The sequence below is a fragment of the Gossypium hirsutum genome, chromosome D09 (assembly GCF_007990345.1).
Source record: "Gossypium hirsutum isolate 1008001.06 chromosome D09, Gossypium_hirsutum_v2.1, whole genome shotgun sequence".
Taxonomy (NCBI): Eukaryota; Viridiplantae; Streptophyta; class Magnoliopsida; order Malvales; family Malvaceae; genus Gossypium; species Gossypium hirsutum.
This window is the reverse complement of record NC_053445.1, coordinates 25,933,364-25,954,344: the sequence shown is the minus strand read 5'-3', so window position 1 is coordinate 25,954,344 and position 20,981 is coordinate 25,933,364. Positions and strand designations below refer to the sequence as shown.

The 20,981-nt window shown below is 29.9% G+C and overlaps 2 protein-coding genes across 4 annotated transcripts; one reads left to right on the top strand and one right to left on the bottom strand.

Annotated features, from left to right (window-relative positions):
• The first annotated feature begins 5,241 nt into the window (after positions 1-5,241).
• On the top strand, positions 5,242-9,793 carry LOC107891980 (uncharacterized). 3 transcript variants are annotated; one of them, XR_005918586.1, is made up of 9 exons: positions 5,259-5,739; positions 6,143-6,535; positions 6,633-6,735; positions 7,629-7,720; positions 7,831-8,005; positions 8,445-8,615; positions 8,717-8,817; positions 8,893-9,095; positions 9,554-9,793. XR_005918586.1 is itself a non-coding variant. In XM_016816927.2 (8 exons), the coding sequence occupies exons 1-8, from the start codon at positions 5,395-5,397 to the stop codon at positions 8,950-8,952; spliced, it is 1,440 nt and encodes a 479-aa protein (XP_016672416.1). In that variant the 5' UTR covers positions 5,259-5,394; the 3' UTR covers positions 8,953-9,433. The 3 variants fall into 3 exon arrangements, 2 of the variants coding, with proteins under 2 accessions (XP_016672417.1, XP_016672416.1); XM_016816927.2 differs by lacking the exon at positions 9,554-9,793 and having other exon boundaries at positions 8,893-9,433; XM_016816928.2 differs by lacking the exons at positions 8,445-8,615; positions 8,717-8,817; positions 9,554-9,793 and having other exon boundaries at positions 5,242-5,739; positions 8,893-9,433.
• A 6,890-nt stretch (positions 9,794-16,683) lies between these two features.
• On the bottom strand, positions 16,684-18,754 carry LOC107891981 (probable E3 ubiquitin-protein ligase RHG1A). The gene is made up of 4 exons (XM_016816929.2): positions 18,529-18,754; positions 17,585-17,680; positions 17,063-17,218; positions 16,684-16,981 (listed from the first exon to the last, which is right to left on the bottom strand). The coding sequence occupies exons 2-4, from the start codon at positions 17,675-17,677 to the stop codon at positions 16,844-16,846; spliced, it is 387 nt and encodes a 128-aa protein (XP_016672418.1). The 5' UTR covers positions 17,678-17,680; positions 18,529-18,754; the 3' UTR covers positions 16,684-16,843.
• Positions 18,755-20,981: the final 2,227 nt, after the last annotated feature.

Below are 20,981 nucleotides of genomic sequence, written 5' to 3'. Positions count from 1 at the left end.
CCCTCCAAAGAGGATAAAAAAACTACGGGCAAAGATAATTTTACTATAATGGCAAAAGAACGAATAGTACAAAATATGGAGATAAAAACTAAACCCCGAAAACCCGAAAACAAAGAACCCCCAAAACGTAAGCACAAAATTCTCTAAATGTGTTATGAGTTCTAATCTAATAGGTGTAAATTTCTAAAGTTGTAAAAGAGCCTATTTATAGGCTAAATTCATATGTCAAATAATAATAAAATAATCTAAACTAATCAGTGTTTGATTTAAACAAATAAATAGAATTTAACTAGAAGATTATTTCTCAAATTTGACTAAAATAGGAGTCATACTTAACAATACCTCTATCCTCGGAGCTAAAAATTGACTTGAAATCACTTGTTTGATACCTAGAGGCATAATACTAAAACATGAACTTAAGATACTCAAAAATCAAGTTTAAAACACCAAAATATCTACCAAAACACCCAATCATAACTTACATAAAATATGCAAAACGAAAAACCATATACAAGCAAAATTCTTCCATGAAACATACTCGAAACTAATTCATCAATCTTCTAAAAATATGTTCATCATATAGAAATTTACATACACAAAGTCTAGCCTTCATTTATGCCATATGAACATACCATTTAAGCATTCAAAGTCGTCATATAGGAATATGTATAGTTTCCTAGATTTATGTACATGCCAGTGTTTTTCTTTACCTAATAGGTAAGTGAATTAGAATTCCATTACTCAAGTTGATATCTCCACCCTAATACCGTTAATTTGTGTTGATGTGGCTTTAATGACCAATCAAGTGGTAAGACCTGGCAGCCTCTCAATATGACATGTGACGGACTTAAGTTTAAAAATATAAAAATTAATAAAAATAAGTATAAGATTTTTTCACATAAAAAATGAATTTGTCAAAATTCATTCTAGATATATTTTTATACAATTTATATTTTTTAATAATTTTTATAAAACATCAGTTTTTAGATTGTTATTATTATTTTAAAATATATAAAAATATATACAATTAAAATATATAAAATGTCTATAATATTTTGAAGAATATATAAAATTTTAAAAATATATAATATAGTAATAAAAAATTTTAATCTTTTTTTGAATTTATAAGAAAAATGTATAAATATAGAAAAGAACTAAACATTTGTAAAATTATATATAAATATATAAATGAACTAAAAAGCACATCTACAATGAATATGAACAAACTATTGTCCAAATACATTTGAATTGGACAACCATATGTCTAAAAATTTATTTTTGATGTAAAATTTTTTATTAATTTATATATTTTAAAATTTTATTTATTTTAACTTCAATAATAATAAAATGGTATTTTCAAAAAAAACAATACTAAAAATTACATCCAAAATAAATCTAAACAAAGGTGTCTAGGTTCAGATTTACCTAGATAGCCATTTGCCCAGGTTTGTTCTTGATTTCAAAAAAATTATACTTTTTTATTAATTTATATATTTTAAATATTTTTTATCAATTTATGTCTATTATGTGTTATATTAAAAGGTTACCATATGTCACTATCGGATTGGCCATCAGTGTCACATTAGCACAAATAAATGGTGTTAGTGCGGAGGTACCAACTTAGGTGACAAAATATAAGTGCAGGTACCAACTAGGTTGAAAATGAAGTTTAGGTACTCTTGGACAAGTTCAAGGGGCAAAATACATATTAACCCTTTTTTTTAAATGTCAAACCTAAGTTTTTCATGCACTAGGTATGCAAGTGTTCACAATTTAATACATGTGTTATAAATATACTCCACATCGTATTTGAGCTAGCATTCAATACCCAAGCTAATTGCTAGACTTGTGAAAGGACCTAATTGATACTTTGATAACTCAATTAGAACATTTTGAAGTTCGAGAATCAATTTAAAATGGGATTAACATATCTTTTTGGTCATTGAACTTGGTAACTAAGTTTACTTTGGTACATGTACTATTTTTATATACTTTGGCACATGAATTCGATAACTAAGTCCACTTTGGTCCCTAAACTTGAAAAATATAGAAGTTTGATGATATGACACTTTAAAATTTGCCACATCATCACTTGAAAAAAAATCATGTAGATTTGCAGGTGATGATGTGGTATATGGTTTCCAATTCAATCATTCGACGGTTGGACCAACAATAATTAATTATAAAAATTCATAAAAATCTAAGAAATTTAGTAAACTAGTTCAATTGTTGATTTTTGTCTCAATTTTCAAAATTTACCAATTTCAAGTAGTTTTTCAGTCAATCGGTTAAACCCCTTTGTTCAGACCATTATATCGATCAATTCTCGGCATGTCTAATCCAATCATGTTTTAATAACATTATTCACATCATCAAATCTTGGCAGAATCTAATTGCCAAGTTTAAGCACTAAATCAAATCTAATTACCAAATTCAAGGGTTAAAAAATATAATTTTGTATTTAAAATCGAGAATATTTTGTATAATTAAATAAAAAGTTTGAAATATGTAAATGAATCGAAAATAAAAAATTGAATGAATTCAACTTTGAATTGGAAGAGTATAACTTGATGGTGATTATCGAAACCATTTTTTTGAAAACAAAAATTTGTCGACTTTAAAAATAAAAATTGGAGTCGCCACCGATCCTTGATTGAGGTGTGATCGGCTCACCTTAAAAATAATTTTGGTCTGCGAAATTTGAGAAAACAGGTTCAGGAGTCAGTTACGCACGAGGAAGGGTTAGCACCCTCGTAACGCCCAAAATCAGTACTAAATTGATTATTTAATGTCTTGGTGTCAAAAATTTGAAAAGACTTTAAAAGAAAACTTCTTACCTTGTGAATGAATCAAAATAACAAAACATTCTTATTTCAAAGAAATAAAACACCACGCCCAGTGAGTTAGGGCACAATATTTTTAAATCTTCAAAATACCGAATATTGCCTTTTGTTTTAGAAATTCTTATTTCGAGATAATAAAATGTCATGACCAGTAAGTTAGGACCCGACATTTTTGAATTCCCGAGAATAAGCTTTTATTTGAAATTTGTGAATTTATTGCGAAATGAATACTTGGCTTTCTAAATTCATCGAAAAATAATCGCAATCCAGTTAGTTAAGACACGATCTTTCTCAAGAATCATAAATGCCAAATATTTTGAAAATTTGTAAAATATGACGATTTTAATGCTTTGACGCAACAAAAATATATATTTTCTAAAAGGCATGTGAAAAAGTTAATATATAACATGAAACAAATACTTTAATTTAAATTATATATGTATATTCTAAAATGTGTGTGTATTCATATATATATATATATATATGTGTGTAAAAAATGAAGAACAATATATAAAACATATATGGAAATATACGTAAACACATATTTATAGAAGTAAAAGAAAATGAAACTAAAATATAAAAGTATATATATATGTATATAGAAGTTAAGAAATAAAATAAAAAAATGTATAAAATATATATAGGTATACATATACTACATAAAAAGATGCATATATATATTATAAAAAAAACCATTCGAGTATATTATATAAAAACATGCATATATATATTATATAAAAAAAAACAATGCGTGTATGAATATAGAAATAATGATAATAACCATGATAATAAATAATGGTATAATGATAACAACATAAAAATAAAAATAAAAAAGCTAAAAATGGACCAAGTTGAACTTAAAAAACAAAAAATGGGGTAGATTTCGAAAATAAATAAAAAAGGACAAACTTGAATGTACGAACAACAATAGGGGACTAAAAGGGAAAATAATCCCGCCCCCAAAACGCTGCGCCGCAATGGAGACTATTTTGAAACAAAAATAAGATGTGCGGCCACATTTAGAAGAAACAAAAACTGATTTAAAAAAACGATTTTAAAAATTAAAGGACCAAATTCGGAAATGGACCATTCAGGCTAGAACGCGCGGACCCTATTTGCGGGTCGGGTCAACGCGCGGGTCTGGGCATTAAAACGGCGCCGTTTTTTTCTTAGTTTTAATTAAACAAAACAAAGCAAAAAAAAATCATTTTATTCTTTTTTTAAAACCATGGCACTGCTAGGGTTTCTTCTTAACCCATTTTGCGCCGCCGTTCGCCTGTGCCAATGCTCCGATCGCGACGGAGATGGCAACAATCCGGCAACTTCGACGAAAAAGGTAAGATCTCTTCTCTCCTTTCTTTATATTTTGAGCAAACAAATGATCTAAAAAAATGACGAACATTAAACGAAGATAGAACGAAAAAATCACCTTTATTCAAAGAACAATTTTTTGTATCTCTCCTTTAATTTTTTTCTCTGTATATCTTAGTATCTCCCCCCCCCTTTCACTGATCTTTCACGGCTTTAAATAGCCGAAATGGAAAAGAAAAAAATGAACAAAATCAAAAGAAATTATTCTGTTTTTTGTTGTTGTTTTGTTCCCTTTTCTTCGTTGTATTGTTTGCGTTTGTTGCTGCAGGTACTGCTGGCGTACGGAGCGCGCTTGCGGAGGGGTGGTGAGCAGGGTGATGCGGCGCTGGGGCAAAAGCTGTTAGGGTTCTTTTTTTTTTGGGTTAAGGCTGATATGGGCTTGGGTAAATTGGGCCTTAGATAGGTTTAGGCCTACTATTACAAAAACTGAACTGACTGCCTGCTTTGTTTTGTGCGGGCCCGGGCCAATTTGGCCTGTTACAGTGATGATAGAGAGGTGGAGACATCGTATGGTTGAAATAAATTTGGAGGCAGATTCAGATTTTTGTTTAGAATGTGTTGTTGGGAATGAGTACAAAGGTGAGCCAATTTTGGAATGTAGCATTTTCTTCACATTTCAGTTATCAATTTATGAACACAAGCTTTCCCAACTCAATTACGAAATCTAAATCTTTTTGGCAAATTTGTATCCAACAAGTACATCAATGCCTCCACTCCACTCCAACATGACAACATCACTCACTTCCAACACAAACTTTCCCATTCATCTAACACAAACCTTGTCTATTTTCACTTTCTTTCCGCAAAAATTGTTGTAAAATTTCATATTTGTTAAAAATTTATTTTTCTATTATTATTTACATCTATTAATCATATTAATTTTTTATATAAATTATCTCTTTTTATTATATTATTAAATGGGTGTCAAAAGCTAACCAAACCAATTAATTAAATTAAGAATAGATGGAACAATTAAAAATTTTTGAATTGGATTTAATTTAATATGAATATTTAATTCTGATGTTATAATTTCTAAAAAAAAGGAATGTCTATTTTTTTTTTATAACATTGACGGCATAATTTATGGGCTGAGTAGCCAAACTTTTCCCGCAATATTCAAAACACCACAAATACAAAAGAAACTAAATTAAGAATAGAAAGAAAATTTCATATTCATACAATGATGCTTCTCCCATTCCAATCCATTCTTCATTTCGATTCCCTCAATCCTTCCCGCTCCGACCCTGTACCCGAATTCCCATATTCATTTCGCCGCAGGAGGACCCGGTCGCCTGCTCTTACCAAAGCTGCATTCAAGAGAAACGTAGACTACAAGAATGATAAGGAGAAGAAGCCAAATATCTGTACTGCTGACGAGCTTCACTACGTTCATGTAGACAAATCGGAATGGAAGGTGGCTCTTTGGAGATACCTTCCTTCTCCACAGGCACCAACCAGGAATCATCCATTGATGCTTTTGTCAGGCGTAGGAACCAATGCTATTGCTTACGATCTTTCCCCTGAGGTTAGCGTTTTCTTTCTTCTCATTGCATTGCATGCAACTAATATCACGAGGTTTTTTGTTTTTCTTACTGAGATTATGATTCTTAAAGCTAAGACCTTGTCTGGGTTCGTTTTTGTTTCTCTCGTTGAATTATTTCTGTTGGTGAACCCTTGATGGGTTTGTAATTTTCTAAACCTCATAGCTTTTATGGGTTTCTTTTTGTTATTAATTTTTTAGCTTTTAATTGTATTTCTCGGTGTTCTTAACTTTTCTTCCATTGGATTGTGGTTTCGTAGCTTATGGCTTTGTGGGGTTATGCTTGTTCTGTTTATAGAGTTTCTTCCATTGGATTGTCATTTCTAGGCTTTTAGCTTTCTTGGGGTTCTTGTTTTTAAGTCTATTGATGATGCAAATTCATGTTCAGTCCTCGTTCGCACGCTTCATGTGCGGTCAAGGATATGATACCTGGATTCTTGAACTCAGAGGTGCTGGATTGAGTACACAAGGAATGGATTTTGGACAATATAAAGACCCTTTAGATTCTATTTCTCAGAGGAAAGATTTTTATGGTAAGGGTACAGATTATAAGAGTTTTTCAGAAACAGAAAAAAGATATGCTTTTTCCAGTCAAATTACGGATTTAGTTGAAAAGCTTGTAAATATAATTGAAGAAGCTGAAAGATCATCTCCAGTACGTTCTTTTGATATGCAAAACAGCATTTCTACAGCACTAAAAGATATGCAGAAACAACTTGATCTTATTTCCAAGTATGATTGGGACTTTGACAACTACCTAGAAGAAGACGTCCCTGCTGCGGTGAGGTGCCATCCCTTATGCGATGCGTACACCAGCTGGCAATTCGTAAGCCATGACAACTAACTTGAGTATTGTTAAACTAAAATTTTTATCTTAGATGGAATACATAAAGGATAAGAGTGAACCAAAGGATGGCAAGTTACTTGCAATTGGTCATTCTATGCGCGGTATCTTGCTATATGCGATGCTATCACGATGTGGTAAGATTCTGTAAAAACTTGCTTGTTCATCTACATTTATGACCTATGTAAAACCTATTACTGCATATCCTTTTGGCTATTACCTTTTTCGTATTGCAAAACAGTTTGCTATATTAACACATAACTGCATGTTTAATTTCTCTGTTCTGTTATGATTAGAATTTATTTAGCATTTTGAAGCTAAGACCAACTTGAATTTCATTTCCTTTGGACACAGTACCGACTGAAATAGACTTGTAAACAGTTTATAATCACTTCTTAGACCGGTTAAACATTTTAACAGCAAATTTATTTATAGATAAAAGAATGGAAAACTTTGTGCACAAATTATGCTGATCTAGGTACTGATAATATTGGTTAAACTCACAAAAGAAAATGCTACGCTTGGTTCAACTATCTGATGCTTGAACTTTTTTATTTTGCTTATTGAGGCTGATCTAAGAGTTCAAACTGTTACGTTTTAATTATCACAGCTAAAGCATGTCAACCAGGATTATTTTGAGTCCTTTATGAGTAGAGCCAATTAATTTTGAACTCTTTAAGGCCCTTAGATGGAATCAAAATCGTTGCTGTATAAGTCCAAAAGAGCTCTATATGTCCCGGTAGGCTACTTGATGGAATAGTTTTATAAGCAATTTAAAAGAAAAAGTTCCTTACATAGTCACAACTTCAAAAAAGAACGTTTGTCTCTCTGGCTGTGTCTCTGTCTCTCTCTCTTTTGATACGTGACATTGCTAGGATCAAAACCTGAACATTGGAACAAAGAGTCTGTCCTCTACCAACTACACTGTTGTTGGCTAAAACAATCAGTAAACTTTTCATCTTCCTCTGACTTTGTATCTTGAACAATATATAGGAGTGCTAAAATGTCTTGTTTTTATATGGTTATGAAGGAAAGGATTCTAGATTGGCAGCAGTCACTACGTTGGCATCATCATTGGACTATATGTCTTCTAGATTGTCACTCAAACTGCTTTTACCCCTGGCAAGTGTTATTGAAGCGAAATTGCTTAAGCATTGTTTCTCTGTGAAGTGTTATTATCTGCTTGTATATATATTGACAATAATCTGATGTTATTTCTCTTCGGTGAGTAGGCAGACCCTGCACAGGTCCTGAATGTTCCTGTTATTCCAATTGGAACATTGCTTGCTGCTGCCCATCCTTTTGCAGCTAACCCTCCCTACCTCCTGTCTTGGTTGAGTCCTCAAATTTCTGCCCCGGACATGTTGCAGCCAAAGTTGTTTGAAAAGCTTGTTACGGAAAACTTCGGTAAGAAAATATGCTTCACCTTTGGATTCCAGCATAATGCACAAATGCTAAATGTAGACTCTGGCATTGATGCTTTTAACTGTCATATTATACGAATGCTTCAAAATGCTTTAGAAGTACAACGGTACACAGAAAATTGTAGGGTCTTTCAGTTCAGAAGGCACTGTTCCATGTGTTGATGATTCCTCTGCTGTCGTTTCATGTGCTTGTCAGCTTGTGTTGGATCCTACTTAAATAATTTTGTCCTGATTATTTTTCCCCTTTCAACCTATTGAAGTTGCTCGATCATGTCTTTCTCATTGATACTTACATCCTTGACAAGTCTATAATAATTTAAATGAGTGTTCAAATCTCCCTTTGACCCTGGCACAGTTAGATTTTATTTACTTCCTACTTTTTTGGACCATTTCACGAATGACAATTAAAGCATAATTTACAGAGACAATGCCTGCCAAGCTTCTCTTGCAGCTAGCAACAGCCTTTGAGGAGGGAGGATTGCGTGACAGGAGTGGGACATTCTTTTACAAGAATCATCTCAGTAAAAGCAATGTCCCCGTCTTAGCAATTGCTGGAGACCAAGATCTGATATGTCCGCCTGATGCGGTATATGGTATGATGTAATTCATCCCTCCTGTCTAAATTGCATCTAGTTTTATTGTTCGGCTTTGCTTTGTTTTTCTCATTTAGTTTGTAATGATATCAATCGAGCAGAAACAGTGAAGCTTATTCGCGAGCCATTGGTCACATACAAAGTTTTTGGAGAACCAGGTGGTCCGCATTTTGCTCACTATGATATAGTGGTTGCCCAACGGGTAAGATTTAATACTTTCATATTTGATGCAACATAATTAGCTTCTCCTAAATATTTACACTTCCTTTTGATGCAGGCCGTAGATCTAGTGTATCCTTGTATAATAGAATTTCTCAATCATCATGACGCAGCTTGAAGTTGTCGAGACTTCTTCTTCATTCAAGCTTCGTTCTGTATTTTTTTCCCCATGAAGGAAGGAGCCGACTTAGGAAGAATCTTCAAGCCAGTCTTGCCCTTAAAATTCTACATCAACTAGTACATATGCATACGTAAAAGGAGGTAAAGGATCAATACCATGCATGTAGTTGTATTGTTGTATTAAAGTTTGTTAATATGTGTAGACATTTAGAAAAAGTAGTGCATGTTTATATGGTATACATATATCACTGCTCTCTCTCTTAGACAACAATACTTCATCATTTGTAAATGGTTAACCATTACAAATTTTGACTCTCACAAAACATTTGATGATCTTAAGAGAGATGTTCGATTACCATAAAGCTTATACTTCATTTTATAGAGAAATGTTGTATTAATTGTGTCAAACTCCTAAGCTTTGATTGATTTTTGACCAAATTAATCACAAGTTTAGTCTATTGGGAATTTAATTATTGCTCAAGAATGCAGTATTGTATGAAGTTTACTTCCCATTTAATAAATAATAAAATAAAAAGGTAAATTTTTAGCCATTTCTCTTCACTTTTTTTCCAACTAATAAGAATGCATTTTTTTTTCAGGTCATTAATGATATAGCCATTAACAGATGATATAGTAATTAGTCGTTGACTAAGGTGGGGTCTGGACGGACGGTTGAGTACGGTGTGGTGCGTTTAGTTTACTTTTTATCTCTCGCTACAATATCACTACAATATTTAATCTTATCGCCATTGATATTTTTATCCTAAACGTAGATAAATGCACTTCCCATCTAAACTAAGCCTAATTTGACATGTGCCCACACATATATTTAAAAAGTAGTTTTTAGAATCTCTTTTTTATTTAATTAATTTCATTTTATATAATGTTCTATAATTCCTTGTTTTAAATATTGATATATTATTAATTTTTTATATTTTTTAATGCAATACATTTTTATAAATTTTATATATTTTTTAGTTGTTTATGAAATTTTTTATATATTTTTCTAATTTTAAATCTTATATAATTTTTTTACAATTTTTTTATTAATTTTATATAATTGTATTAAAAAATCTTTAATTCTTTTAAATTTAATAAATTGTATACATTTTTAATTACATATATTTGATTTTTTATATTTTACAGTTTATTTTATAAAATTTATATAATATAATAAATTTGATTTTTTTATATATCTTTGCTCGGGTAATATTTTAACAACCCAACAGTTGAATTTAATATTTTATTCATATAAATCATGTATGTCAAATTTGATGTAAATTAAAAAAATTTAACTATTTGTTTTATGTAAAAGATATTCAGTCATTGAATACATGTTAATATACTAAGTGTGGGTTTGGATGAACGGTGCATTTACTTGCGGTTAGTATAAAAACAGTTGTAGCGATGAGATCAAATACTATAGTAATGTTGTAGCGTGAGACAAAAAGTAAGTTAAACGCACTATACCGCCTATCCAAACCCACACTGAGTATTATAGATCAATATGGTAGAGATATCAGATTTGTTCAAAAATTTACATGCATGACAAGTACAATTATATCAATAAATTCAACGGTTGAACCGTTAAGATATTAATCGTACAAAGAGATACGAAATTGTGTAAAATAATTTTAGTTTTACACTTGTGTAAGTGGATCCACTCCTATTTTATATATAGACATATTAGCTTTTGAATATTTCTTAAAAGGATAAACTACAAAAATGGTCACCCAACTATGTCTTTTGTTCTATTTTGGTCACTCAACTATTGATTTTTCGATTTAGTCGATAAACTTTTCAAAATTAAATATTTTAGTCACTCTCTCGTTAGTTTCCATTAGATGAGTGGTAGGAAGCTGACGTGAGTTTTTTTATTGGTCTAATAACGAATTTATCCCTCTAATATTTACGCATTATATCAATTTGATCCTAAATATAAAAAATTCAACAAATTTAGCCCACAATGTTTAGAAAATTTGTCTTTTTAGTTCAAATTCTAAAAAATTCAATAAATTTAACCCTCAACATTTACAAAATTTTCAATTTAATTCTAATTCTAAAATTTTAAAAATATGTATATATATATTTTTAAATCATTTTTAGCCCTTTATCAAATCCCTCGCGAACCATAACTATTACTTTTCTTGACGTGGCTACCACAATTATTTTGACAGTGATAACACTGAATATAGGGGCGAAGCCCTATAAAGGCTCAGGGGAGCCATGGTCCCCCAAAGTTTAATTTTTTTTCAATTTAGTCCTTTGTAAATATACTATGGTCCTTCCAAAAATATAAATAGGCCCCCTAAGGTTTAAGATTTTTTCAATTTTCCCCTTTGCATATATTATAACCCTCCTAAAAATATAAGTAAGTCCCTCCAATATTTTTATAGTATTAAAAATAATATTAAAAAATTATTCTTGATAAAAACAAAGGGAAAATCTTCTCGAAGAAGCTAAATTACTCATGATGACTTTTGAACGATATTTTTGTTAAATAATAAATTAATGTTTATTTAATATTTTACATAAAATAATAATATCTTATAATTAGTATAATAATATATATAAAAAGAAAAGATGAAGAGACTTTTCTCATCTTTCTTCTTCATATTCGTGCCTTGCAAGAAAAGAAAAAAAATTCTTCATCATTTTTCCTCCAAATTTTAAGTATAAGGTATGTTTTTCTTCAAACTTTTCATAGATTTTGAATCTTTGAAGCTTGTTTTACATATATGTACCAATAGTTTTTTATTTTATCAAGTGTATTAAAAGTTGTCATTAAAGGTTATTGATAGAAACTTATAAAATTAAGTGAAATATGCATGTTTTTGGATGGAAAATGATTAGGAGACGGGTTCTAACTTGTTAGAAGTGTAAAAATGAAATAAAAATAGTTAGATAACGTTATAGTAAGTTTCGGCTAAAGTGAAGGGGAGGATGAAAAAATTGGTCAATTTGTTTAAAATTATGTCAAATGATAGCTTGTGAAGTAGTGAGCATTCCGGTGAAAACGGAATAAAAAGTGGTTAACCGAATCGAAAGTTATGTGAACTACGGATCAGGAAACTTAAGTTGTCAACTTGATAAACCATGTATGTTCAAGTTTGTCATTAGTAATTGATTTACTATATCTAGCTATATTATTTTTATTTTTATGAATTTTGAATGATTTAATTAGTATTTAAAAGATTATGTTTCGAATTGAAAACTATGATTTCAATTATAAAATTAGTAAATTATTAATTTTAAGTTGAATTTGAATATTATGATTTCAAATGGTTGAACAAGCACAAGCATGAGTATGTTTGATTAAAAATAAAAAATTGTTTGATTAAAAATAAAAAAATTTATATTATGCGATTTATGATTTGAATATGAAATGAGAATGATATGAAAATGGAAACGGAAATGGAAATGGATGTTACAATCATTTTACTTTTTTATAATTTTATAAAATTAAATTTCAAAACGATTGCAAAAAATGAAGAAGGTAAAGACAATTGATACTTTTTTAAGAGGAAAAGTAGTGATACTTGTGATGCGAGTCGACCAGTGAACAATGAAGATTCTCCAACTATCAAAGTTAATACTTCTGAATGCCCTAGATTTGAAAGTGAAGATCATCCAAATCTTTCATTTGATATTAATAATCTAGAGCGGAATCTGGGATTACATCCTCAAATATGGGAATATCTTGTTAATCAACGAGATGAAGTCAATCGAGCATATTTAAAAATGGGGTCATATCAAATAGGTTTGTCTGAGTACCCACTTTCTAGTGACAAGTATCCCTTAAGATTTTAGTCTTCTTGGTTTTGCAAATTTCCTTGGTTGGAGTATCCCTACTAAAGATGCAACATATTGTTTCTCATGCAATCTTTTCTCAAAACATATTGTTCATCATGGAATGGATGCATTCACTATTAAAGGTTTTAATAATTGGAAAAATAGTTAGTGATGGAAAAAGATGTGCTTTCTTGAATCATGTTGGCCAAGATCCACGCTTTCCACATAATAATACTGAGAAAAGTTTTAAAGATTTGTTAAATCAATCTCAGCACATTGGCAAGGTTATTAATGCACAAAGTTTAGATAAAAAAGAAGGTAACTGCTTACGAGTCAAGACTTCAATTGATGTTGTTTGATGGTTAACTTTGCAAGAATGTGCTTTTCAAAGTCATGATGAATTTTCTTGAATTGGTTACATTGTTAGCTTCCTATAATGATAAAGTTTCCAAAGTTATTTTGGACAATACTCCAATAAATGCTAAATATACTTCTCATATGATCCAAAAGGAGATTTTACATATTATTGCAAATAAAGTGCGTCATAAGATTCGTGAAGACATTGGAGATTCTAAATTTTGTATCATTATTGATGAGGCACGTGATGAATCTAAAAAGGAGAAAATGACTATTGCTTTGAGATATGTTCATGAGAAAGAAATTATAAAATATAATTTCTTTGATCTTGTACATGTCCAAGATACTGCAGCAATAACTTTGAAACAGGAAATATGTATTGTTCTTTCTCGGCATTGTCTTGATGTTCAAAATATTCGAAGTCAATGATATAATGGTGCTAGCAACATACGGGGTGAATCGAACGGTTTGCAAGCATTGTTTTTAAATGATTGTCTTTATACATATTATGTTTATTGCTTGGCTCATCGACTCCAGCTGGCATTACTTGTTGTTTCTCGAGAGGTAATTCCTATTCATAATTTTTTTTCTCTGATTTGATCTTTATTGTTAATATAATTAGTGCCTCTTGCAAATGCCGTGATCAATTACAAGTTGCCTAAGCAATTGAAATTGCAAATATGTTGGCAATTGATGAACTTGAAACTGGTAAAGGACTTAACCAAATTGGCACTGTGAAACGAGTTGGAGAAACTCATTGGAGCTCTCATTTTAGTTCTGTTTGTAGCTTGATAAGGATGTTTGATACTACTTGTTTTGTCTAGAAAATATTATTGAAAGCAGCTCTAATTATTATATCCGTGGAGGTGCAGTTGCAACATATAAGAAGATTACATCTTTTGATTTTGTTTTTATCTTACATCTAGTGAAAGAGATAATGGGAATTACAGATATTCTTTGCCAACATCTACAACAAAAATCCCAAGATATAGTAAATGTTATGTACTTAGTCTCAAGCACCAAAACTTTGATACAAAAGTTAAGAAAAGATGGTTGGGACAATTTGTTGGAAGTTGTGAAAGAATTTTGTGAAAAGCACAATATTGAGATTCTTGATATGGATTCTCCATATGTGATAAAACATGGTAGTCATCAACATATTGATTTCAATAAGGAGCACCATTATTGGGTTGAGATATTCAATGTTGCTATATATTCTCAACATTTTAAGCTAAATAGTAGATTTAATGAACGGACAATTGATCTTTTTACCCTTAGCTCTGTTTTGGATCCTAAGGATGCTTATAAATCCTTCAATATGGATGATACTTGTTGTATTGTGGAAAAATATTATCTTTTTTATTTCACTGATTAAGAGAAAGTAATCTTGAAGTATAGCTACAGCATTATAAGCAAAATGTTCCAAATCATCCAAAACTACGGAATCTGTCCATAATTTATGATCTTTGTCAAAGATTAGCAAAGAGACATATGTCAAAGGTATATTTTCTTGTTGATAGATTAATTCGTCTTCTGTTGACTCTTCCTATTTCAACTGCAACTATAGAAAGAGCATTTTCGGTAATGAAAATTGTCAAAACAAGGCTTCGCAACAAAATGGAGGATGAGTTTCTTACCAATAATCTTGTTGTTTATATTGAGAGCGAGATTGCTAAAACTTTTGATTCAAACTCTATATTTTCATGCACAATTTTAAGTTATGATATGTTTTTTTTTCTTAATTGTTGGAATACTGCTCTTTTGAATCGATTTTTTTATTTGTTGAAATAGATTGTTATGTTGGAAAACTACTTCTTTTGAATCAATTGCTTATATGTTTAAATTGATTATTATGTTGGAATACTGCTTCTTCTGAATCAATTGTTACACAGCATGTCTAATTTTAATTTTGCCCCTCTAAGATTAACATCCTAGCTCCACCACTGGCTAAATATATAAGAAAAGAAAGGAAATTGAGGTGGCTAGTGATAGGATTGGTAAAAGGTTAAAAATGATTTTTTTTCAAAAAAAATATTTTCTTTTTCTTTAATTTTTAGAATTAGAATTAAATTGACGAATTTTGTAAATGTTGAGGTTAATTTTATTGAATTTGTTAGAATTTGAACTAAAATGACAAATTTTGTAAACAATGAAGGTTAAATTTATTGAATTTTTTTTATATTTAGGATCAAATTGATAGAATGTGACAACATTAAAAGGCTAAATTTGTTATTAGACCAATAAAAAAAATCCACATTAGCTTATTATCACTCATCTAATGGTAACTAACAAAAGAGTGACTAAAATATTTAATTTCAAAAAGTTTAGTAACTAAATTAAAAATAATAATAATTAAATAATTATTTTTATATTTTACTCTTTTTAAATTGATACCACATTATCAATTTTTATACTTATACATTAATTAAACAGGGGTTCAATCTCTAGACTTGTTCATTTTTAGTTATTTCATTTAAAAACTATAAAAAAGTGTTAAAAACATTAAAAAATGTCATTAAAATAATAATAGTAGCCATTTAATAAAATGGTATATTAGTTATTTTCTAACCAAGTTGGTACTGGTTAATCCGTGACACTAACTCAGTTAAGGATTTTATTAATTGTATAGATAGATATGGATATAGATGTGCAAGTGATGGAGATAATATTGTGCATTTTATAATTAAAATTTATAAGATATATTAAAATGAAGCATTGATTTAGTGGTAAATTTAAAGTTTTACTAATCTAATTGACGCGGTTTCAAATTACAAAATAAACATATTTTATTGGTTTTTCTTTAAATTAAAAGACTAAAATACCCTCAAATAATATAATTTATTTTAATTACAAAAGGATCCCTAACCGAGTTGTTGCCTAATTAACTTGTGACACCAACTCAATCAGGGACTTTATTAATAGTAAGTATAGATATACAATTTATGGAGATAATAAATTGTACATATAAAAATAAAAATGTATAAAATATGTTAAAATAAAGTTTTGGTTTAGAAGTAAATTTAAAGTTTTACTAATACAATTAAACATGGGTTCGAATCCCACAATATATATATTTTTATTGGTTTTTCTTAAAATGAAAATACTAAAATACTTTCAAATAATATAACTTATTTTAATTACAGAAACATTTTCATAATTTTCCTAACCGAATTGGTGTCCGATTAACTCATAACACCAACTGAGTCTGGAGCTTTATTAATAGAATAGATATATAATTGATGGAGATAATAAATTGTACATATTAAAATAAAAATGCATAAGATGAAATTTTAATTTAATAGTAAATTTAAGGTTTTACTAATCTAAATGATACAGATTAAAATCCCATAATATGCATATTTTTATTGGTTTTTCTTAAATAATATAAATTATTTTTATTACGAAACCGAGTTGGTAGATAATTTTTATGTATTCCAAGAAAACAAATGCACCCTTTTTGACTTATATGGAGTTTCATTGCGTATGGATTCTACACTTTGAAATTATTTATTCAAAGCTACATTTCTTCTTGCTTTAACTTTCATTTTTCCAATCACGCCACGTTAATTATTTTCCTTGATGAAAGCAAAACAATCACCATCATATTTGATTTGGAGGCAAAGTTGCTACCATTGTCATCCATATAAACGCTAATTTTGGACTAAACTAAAATAAATGAAACAGTAAGTAAACCACCAACAAGTGGGTTAAATTGAATCCATCCATGGCTGCTGCTGCTATCATCGAGGTGATGCCTCAGTCTTACAAACAGGGCAAGCATTTTTCTGCAGCAGCCACTGCTTTATACATTGAATGTGAAAACTGTGTCCACAACATAGCTTCCCCATCTCTTCATCTCCTTCATCTTCATATTCCTCCTATATATACATATCCATGAATCATCAGTTTAACAAAAAATCAGGGTAACCACTACAGTTGAGTTTCAAATACTGAAAAACCTGACAAATGCTGCACTTGTTATCCACATGCATGGGTTTGTTTGGTGCTAAATCATTCTTCATCGACCCCTTAATTTTACTTATGCATCTACTTATCTCTTCTTCTTTCAATCCAGTGTGGACATACCCTATCTTATCTGCAAGCTCCAGTAATTGCTGTTTTAAAATAAAACAGAACACGTTACTCGGATTCTTCATTGTCTTATTAAAGTACTCTCATACCTAAACTCACTCAGATGTAGATAACATAGTGTTGAAGGCAAGTATCTGTTTTGGAGTGTCTCACTCCCTCAATGGTGGAGGTATTTTTTCCGGAATATCTACACTCGGTTTAGCCCTGGAACAATATCTCCACCGTTGACAAGTGAGACACTCCAAAACAGATACTCGCGCTCAACATATAGATTATTTGCATTCATTTCTACCGAATCAAGAGTAGACAAGGATTGATAGAAGCAATAGCAAATGATGGATTTCTTTTATATGAAGAAATATATAACAAACTTAAGAACATAGCATTACCTCATATGACATGTTGTCAATATCAAGCCTCCAGTTGCTAAATCGGTCTCTTGAATGTATTCTTTCCCCCATAAGCATATTACGTACTATCATTGTCTGCACCAACCACCATTACCACCAAAAATTTGATTTGCCGGGCAAACAAAGGTCCTAAATGAACTAATTGATGAACCTCAACGTTTGTTTTTTTTTTTTTCACTACTTTACCAAAACAAGAGATTATATATACCCCCATACATTCCAAATGCACACATCAGGAATTTTAAGAATTTACATGTCCAAAAAAAATCAACCCCAAATCCATGATTTCCTTGCTTTTTTCTGTTGAGCATTTATTAGAACCTGCCCTACAGGACCACATACAAACATTGATAGTTGATACAAAAGTGAACATTGCAGTACCGTGTCCAACACCACACTATTTCTTCAGTAGAGAGTAAGCCCCGTTTTTCATTGCGTTTAGGGTTTTAAAAATGCTTTTTCACCGCAGAAACAACGGACAACACTCGGGTTTTAGGGCCAAAAAAGCGGTGAAAAATGTTTTTCCACCCAAACGCAAAAGCTGGAAATGGAGAACTAGCCTAAGAGTCTTTGAATTTTCAACCACAACAGCAATGGAGAACTAGCATCATAAATTCTGACACTCAATAAAAATTTTCTTGATTAACCCGGTTGTTTCATGTGATTGAAGCAGTCAAGGTTGGACTCGTCTCACTACTGAAACTAATAAACCCAGATCCTACAAGTAAGTTCATTTCTAACCACTGAAAAGAAAAATATATGTTTCTGGTTTAACTGCAATGAATCCTTTCTAAAGGTTATTTTCTGAAAAAAAAAGCAATTTTCAACTAAGAAATAAAAAATGAAACTTTAAAAGCTATAATCAGAGAGAAAATCCCAACTCATAAATACATGAAATCTAACAAGAAACCCAGAAAATATACCACAGCAAGGTGCTCTGGAGAAAGATGAAATGAATGAAGCTTCCAAAGAGGCGTTGGGATCAGCCAAACATAGAAAAGGAAGGTTATTTGAAGTGGGAAATGAATGAAATTTTGGATGGATAATTATGGTTCCTAAATTATGAACATAAAATTATATTAGAAGTAATAGAGGAAGAGAGAGAGAGAGAGAGAGTCGTTAAAAAGGATTCAAACACTGAATTCAGTGCTTATCAGAAGCTCCATATAAAATTATCTCCTAATTAACTAATTTTCATGAATGGGTGGGCCCTACGTTGATAGGCCCTTTATTCAAAGATAATACTCCGCTTCCGTCACTAACCCAGATAAGCTAATTTATACGTGTACGCCTTTTTTTTTTTAAAAATTATTTCTTCGGGTAATTTATGTTTTAGGTCGCTTAATTTAATATTAACTCTCATATAAGTCACAAACCTTTTCTTCTGCTTCTTTTTATCAAATTACATAACTAAATTTCTATTATTAACTAATTAAATTACTTATGTTAACCCACTTAAGTAATTCTTATGAAAATAAATACATTACTCAACACCAAAAATCTCAAAGTTGGATTCATATTATGCATGCTAAGGTTGTTTCTACATTAAAAAAAAATGCACAAATGATCTAATTTGTTAATAATTAAAGTTTAGCTATATAATTTGATAAAATTAAAATTTCATTACTTAAAATGTAAAGTACCAAAACTTCTCTGTTAATTAGTAAAGGAAGAGGGAGTTATAGTTGGTTATCACACTAAAAACAAAATAAAATAAGAAATTCAATTCCATGCAAAAGAAAGATAAAACTATTGTTTTAAAAGAGTTTTAAAGTATAAATCATATTTAAATCAGAATATAAACTTTAGTGTTTTTATCCTAATTGATTAAAGCTCCCTCTATGAAATGTATTCTCTAGTCAAAAGAAGGGAAAGTATGTTATCATTAGGAATTCCTTCATTTTTAACCCTAATAATTACATCCACTTTTTCTATTTTGAAAATACATATCACACATAAAAATTTTAGTTAAGTTTTTGTTCATTTTAAGTCTTTAAAAAGAATCTTATTTCACTATCAATATTTATTTTAATAAAGAAAAGATTAAAATATTAATTTTTTAAATATAACACTTTGCATAATAATCCAAGTATACTTCATACTTTTTTTTACTTTTTATAAATTTTAAATTATTTTTGACGTGATATATGAGATAAATAGTGTTATATCAGCATAAAGTATATGTAAATTGTCGTGTCAATATCATTAAATAATTAGTGCTTTAGTAGACATTTCCATTAAATAAAAGTAATTTGACTTCGAGATGCAGTAGGGTAATTGGCTTCGAGGCTACAGCAGGGGAATTGGTGGTGCTCATTCACGATGGCCGGCTGTTAGTATGGAGAGAGGGGCATAGGAAGGTTTTATTAGAGAGTGATGGCTCCTTGACTATAGATATGATCACAAACGCAGCTAGAGAGGGTCCCAACGCCGCCTTGGTCCGTGGTATTGTTCAATTATGCGGTAAAGAATGGGATGTGATGGTGAGCCATATTTTTGGTGATGCCAATTATGTAGCGCATCTCATGACGCGATTGTCAAACTAGTAAAGGTTTCATATTGCAAGAATTTGATCAGCTACCAGTTGAAATTGTGCATACTTTGATCAGCCTTATACTTTCTCATGTCTCTATGGCTTAGCTTTCCTTTTACTTTAAAAAATAAAATTAATTTGATTTTCTTTTAAATGTTAATGGTTGAATTTAGTTAAAAGAATAAAAGTCGAATTAATTAAAAATTTTAAAATTTGAGGGCTAAATTTATCATTATTCCAACTATAAATTTCTTATAAAAATAATTTAATAAGGATGGTTTTTTAATTTAAAAAAATATTAATTTTTTGTGTAGCTTAATTAATTTTTGTTTTCCTTTTTCTAGTGGGATACATAGGTTAATTAGATGTATTAATTAAAATAGATTAAATTATTTTATATGAGTAAAAAATGGTAAAATGAATATAGGCATAATGATTTATTTGGCCTTCTAACTTTATAAAAAAATATTTTGGCCCTCTATTTAATTTTTCTTCTTTTTTAACCCTTAAACTTGTATTATTTGTCAAATCACTCCAAAATAAAAAAAAACTTAGCGTTTATTAACTTTGTTAATGTGGCATACATGTAAATTGCCACTTGTATGCCATGTTTATAATTAATTAATCTTTAAAAAATCAAAATATATTTTTATAATATTTTATAATGTTAATTTTTAATTTTTTTATATATTTTTTTTGAATTTTTAAAAATTAAAAATTAATTAATTGTTGATGTAGGATCCACATGCATGGCACATCAACAAAGTTAACAAACATTATTTGTTCCATCTATTTTTAGGTGATTTGACAAACAACGCAAGTTTAGAGGTTAACAAAAATGAA

Excerpts from the sequence above, each read along its gene's own strand:
- LOC107891981 (XM_016816929.2), bottom strand. The coding sequence starts at position 17,677 with ATGATAGTACGTAATATGCTTATGGGGGAAAGAATACATTCAAGAGAC. Across the intron at positions 17,219-17,584 it reads TTGACAACATGTCATATGAG|CAATTACTGGAGCTTGCAGA; the intron begins GTAATGCTATGT and ends ATTTTAAAACAG. Across the intron at positions 16,982-17,062 it reads ACAAGTGCAGCATTTGTCAG|GAGGAATATGAAGATGAAGG; the intron begins GTTTTTCAGTAT and ends ATGTATATATAG.
- LOC107891980 (XM_016816927.2), top strand. The coding sequence starts at position 5,395 with ATGATGCTTCTCCCATTCCAATCCATTCTTCATTTCGATTCCCTCAAT. Across the intron at positions 6,736-7,628 it reads TGCGATGCTATCACGATGTG|GAAAGGATTCTAGATTGGCA; the intron begins GTAAGATTCTGT and ends ATGGTTATGAAG. Across the intron at positions 8,006-8,444 it reads GCTTGTTACGGAAAACTTCG|AGACAATGCCTGCCAAGCTT; the intron begins GTAAGAAAATAT and ends CATAATTTACAG.